Source organism: Olea europaea, unplaced genomic scaffold, assembly GCF_002742605.1.
Source record: "Olea europaea var. sylvestris unplaced genomic scaffold, O_europaea_v1 scaffold463, whole genome shotgun sequence".
Taxonomy (NCBI): domain Eukaryota; kingdom Viridiplantae; phylum Streptophyta; class Magnoliopsida; order Lamiales; family Oleaceae; genus Olea; species Olea europaea.
This window is the reverse complement of record NW_019262940.1, coordinates 283,410-288,514: the sequence shown is the minus strand read 5'-3', so window position 1 is coordinate 288,514 and position 5,105 is coordinate 283,410. Positions and strand designations below refer to the sequence as shown.

Genomic DNA, 5,105 nt, shown 5'->3' with positions numbered 1-5,105 from the left:
ACGTTCGGTAGTGGAATTGGTCATTTGACTTGAGGTCGTCATGGTACCTTGTATGAGGATAGTCATACTTTGACAGTGTTGGATGTTGCTCTGAAAAGGGCCGCTAATAAGACATCGTTCGGGTACGTCAAAAATCGTATGAAGGTTGTGATTGATTAATAATGGATTCGTCACTCTTAGATAGTAGGAGATTATGATCTGCGTTTCATTCAATTAAGTCAATGATCAAATCCTTGGCCAACGTGTACTCATAAGTCGAAAAGGAGTTTTCGATTTATATTGACTTAATAGTGGAGTGAAAGATATGATCGATGATTGAGATTGACACAATTTCATATCTCGTAATTGATCGGATCATATTGACGAAGGGATTATAGTTTCATGGTAAACGAACGAATTTGGTTTTGTCATACCACGTGACATTTTCCGTCACATGGATTTGTTATTTATATTTTCAAATTAATTAATTGGATTAATTAATTCACGGATCGGGTTTAATTAATTGGATTAATTAATTATTGGATCGGACCGGGCCGAGCTTGTTTGGGTTTATATAAATACATAACTAGGGTTTGAGGTCCATAAGGTTTTCATTATTCTTGCTGGCACAAGAGAAAACCCTAGAAGCTGCAATCTTATTCTCTGTGTAGATCACCGTTGGAGGCTGGACAATTGGACAGCTGTGGTGGCGAATCAAGGTTGATGGAACGAAAAGAAAAGCAAAAGATTGCAGATCTGAAAAAGGTACAATCTTGTCACAATTTCTATCTAAACACAAAAGCGATTCTTGGTGGGAATCGAAAATTATTTTAAATTCCGCTGTGCATGTATAAGTAGATTCCCAACAAAAGTAGAATAGGTAAATTTTCTTCAAACGAGAAACCTTAGGTCATCACCAACTGATTAATTTAGTTGCGGTATTCCAACAACTATGTCCATTAAACTAAAGCGATTTTATTTTAGTTACGGTTGCTAATTTCTGATCTATTTACAAACTTATTATCCATCACTGATTTGAAATTGTCATTTTATTTTAATTGAGGCAAAGATTATTATATTAATATGTATCTGCTTGTGGATTGAAAATGGAAAATTTTAATGTACACAAACCAACTGAAAATGCATAAAAATTAGGAACAAATAGTTGAACTAGTATATACAGAGCCAAATTATCAAAAAAAATAGAAAATATGTATTTAAGAATATACTTCACCAACTTTCCGTATACTTATACTAGCTTTTCCAACCAGTCGAAATCATATATATAAGTACATATGCATAGTAAAATATCGATCAAGAATTAATGGATTGTAAGTATCGACTATTCCACTTATTCAGGTAAGTGAGCTGTCTTGATTTATTTTATTTAAAAAATATATATTAATGGATTTCACACCTAAGAGAATTGATTTTGTTACATTGTTTCGTTGAACATAGGGTATTTAATTAGCCAATGTTAACACCTGCATTTATGATTTAATTTGGTAATATATCCAGTAAAATACTTAACAATAATAAGAAGGAAAATTTGAACTTTCATCAATTAACTATTAGAAATTGTTCGATTCAAACAACGACAGCCGGTCAAGTGGAGCTGTTTAAGACCGTCAATATTTGTACTAAAATAACTAACCCAGTCCAATGACGGATATGATAATTATGTTGTTTGTTATGAACAGAAAATGATTGGGCAACAATTTTATCCTAGGTTTCGTTCTGTCTTTTTCTGTCAAAGCAAGCAGTTTCATTGAGAGGAAATTACAAGAAATGTCCACTTTGACATAGTTATTTATAAAAATGTCCAAATTTTTTCAATAAATGTCTAGAATGACATATCATTCCTAACATGATATTTCTCTACACTTTAAATGTTGTTCTCGATATTTCTATATTTAGCATTTATTGTGATTTGACATGTACAGTATGAAATTATTTATTCTTTCATTAAAGGTAAAATAAAGAATTTACTATCAAATTTGATCATTTTTGCAAAGATTATCAAAAGTGGACATTTTTGAATTGACATACGTAAAATTTGACATTTTTGCGAATGTCCCTTTAGTTTTTTGTTTCCAAACTCTGGCCAGTTCAAAATTTGATTTATTTACTTTTAAATAATGTACACATATTTCTAGTAAATGAAGCCTAATTTTCATTCTTTTCGAACTTTTTTTTTTTTGTTTTTGTTTTTAGGATCATTAATTTTCAATCTCACATTCACACAATAAAATATTCTACAAATAAATCCAAAATTTTTCCTTACTTTTTCATCATACATTCTCTTAAAACACTATTCAAAACTCTTTAAAAGAAATGGCCACCAAACAGGGCACTAATTTTGAAGCTTATATAAACATGAATTAAAAGATAGTGGTGAGGAATGGTATTTCATGTAGATTACTACTTCAGATTTCACTTAGTCAAAAACATTTACAAATATATCTGGAGGATTAAAAAATTATACGAAATGAAAAACCGGATATTACCTCCCAAATTATTTGCAAAAACTAATGGTTCAAAACTTGGCTTTATTCCTCTCTTAGTCACTTCACACGAGAATGGGAGTGGCGATCGCTCCGACAATATTTTTAAATGCACATATAAAACATATATCAAAAATTAAATTCTTTTGGTTTATAGCGAATACATCATTAACCTTTAAAATAAGATTTTTCAGTCCCTAATAATTTGTCCTATTTACATAATTTCACCTTCTTCTCTTCTTCCTCATTTTTTTTCCCTTCTAAGCTCGCCTCCCCAAACCCAAAATCTTGATTCCACCGCTAATTTCGCATATTTTGTTGGGTAGGTAAGAGTTAACAGAGTGATCAAGTTTTTAACATTCCAGTTACTTCGAATTATGCGTGTTTGAAGAAGTAATAAAAAAAATTAAATACATGATTGATATCATTCTTCAAACTCTAAAGAAAATTTTCAAAACATCTGCATTCGATGCGTATTAGAAAGATTATTCCATTTAAGAAGCAACTGAAAGACACTCATGAAAATTTTCATGAATCGAGAAAATATTAGCAAGAATGAGTTTCAAGGAGATAGACAATATCATTTTATCGTTCATATCACCAATAGCTGTGGATAATAAGTCGGTGGCACGTTCAGTTTCTCCACTTCTACTTGTGCAGCTTCTTCCTTCGCCTCTCTCCTCCGCTGGACCGCTTCCGTCCGACATCCATGGGGGCGCATGATCTAAACTCCATGCTTTGTATCTCCAAAGGGAAATTCACAATCGCCTTGCTGCCGCGCAGTTCAAAAGCCGCCTTGTCGTAGGCTTTTGCAGCCTCAATGGCAGTATCGAATGTCCCCAACCAGATACGCGAGCCGCGCCGCTTGGGGTCCCGGATCTCAGCCGCATACTTGCCCCAAGGACGCTGCCGGACTCCTCTATAATGCCGATTCTCCTCCGAGCCTGAGTGCTGCTTCCGAGTTGACTCTGATACATCGATCCACTCAAGCTTCTCAACGGCTGGAAATTTGATCTTTAGCGAAGGCTTCCGATTATTAGAATTTAGAGCTTTTTGTGTTGTGAAATCTATTACTTGATTTTGCTCGAAAAAATAGGATCGAGAGCTTGAAAAATTGGAGAAATTATTGGAGTAATCAGAGATAGAAATCGGAGATTCATTGCTTGCAGATTGAGAGCAAAGTGAATCCGATAGAGTCAGGGAGTTAGAAATCGACAAAGTTATGTTAGAGCTGCTTTGATTTTCGACATCAGTAGCAAATGCAATTTCTCTAGTAGAAAACTCTTCGAGAAGATGCATTCTTATTTGCTCCAATGCTAAGGCTTCAGCTGGCGTCGCCATGTAGGTTGCACGAAAACTTCTCAAAGTTTAGTATCTTTATTCCGAAGTGAAACCCACTCGAAAAATTTAGGAAAGAGTGGAAAAGTCTGAAGAAAAATGGCCGTGAACGATGTATATATTTATAGCCAAGATTCTTCTTTATGGTTAGTTGACTTGATTATGAAAAATCAATTTTCTAAATGAGTAAGTTATTTACAATTGCTCACTGTCGTTAGCGATTTGACATATTAATGTGATAATTTTTTATTACCTTATACAACAAATCATTAACCACCACATGTATGCCATCTCGTAAGAAAACTACGATAGTAAGCGACTGCAAATAATATTATTTCTAGATTCTTCTCTATGTGGTGGACATTAAATTGTTTAGGATAATATTTAGTTCATGTTCAAACCTTATATTTTAAGAACATATTCTGTGTTGATCTCAATTTTTGTAAAGATATGTAGACAACAGAATCTCGATCATTTCCCCTCCACATAGGCATCACCTTTGTCCTACACACTGAGCACACTATTAGGAGGCAAGAGCTGCCAATCGAGAAGGATCATTTGTACTTCAACAGTAAAGTAACTATTGGACTAGAAATAATGAGTGCAAGAGATTGAATAATTGATATCGAGTCAAACTACATGAAACCTCTCCATCACTGATATGCCAAGTAATTTATACATATAATATTTTGTAAAAAGTGTTTTTCTTTAAAATTTTGGAATTACATATAAAATTGTAATATTTTATAAAAAGTGTTTTTCTTTTAGAATTTGGGATTTACATATAAAACTATTTTTAATTTAAAAAGTAGGAAAAACTTACTTGAAATACAAAATTATTTTATTGAAAATGAGTTAAAAAAATAAAAAATAAAAAAAGAGTTTTAAAAAATTGAAATTCAAACATGGGCTTAATTATTATTATTGTTGTTGTTGTTGTTGTTGTTGTTGTTGTTATTTTAATAGTTTTTTCCTTCACAAATATGACATTATTAAATGAGTGTTTTGTTAATAGCAAAAACAAAACATAAACTCAGGAAAGGGCTAAGCTTTTTCTCTCGTGTTCAATGCTTAACTATCAATGCATAATTGTATGCTTGGGCCTTGCTACATGTGACACTGCAGTGTACAGATTCCCTCACGAAGGGCCCACAAATTATTTTTTTTTATTCGTGGCCCCCCTTGTGAGGAGATCTGTATACCGTGGTGTTAACCTCGGTGTATAAATAGAAAAACCCTTGTATGCTTATTGTATTTCATGAAGATCTTCTTTATTGCTATTAC

General features: G+C 32.8%; 1 protein-coding gene across 1 annotated transcript; it reads right to left on the bottom strand.

The window, feature by feature from the left end:
• Positions 1-2,960: 2,960 nt before the first annotated feature.
• LOC111388170 (ethylene-responsive transcription factor 5-like) lies at positions 2,961-3,902 on the bottom strand. Its single transcript, XM_023012852.1, has one exon. It carries the CDS (start codon positions 3,822-3,824, stop codon positions 3,132-3,134), a length of 693 nt encoding a protein of 230 aa, XP_022868620.1. The 5' UTR covers positions 3,825-3,902; the 3' UTR covers positions 2,961-3,131.
• Between the last annotated feature and the right edge of the window lie 1,203 nt (positions 3,903-5,105).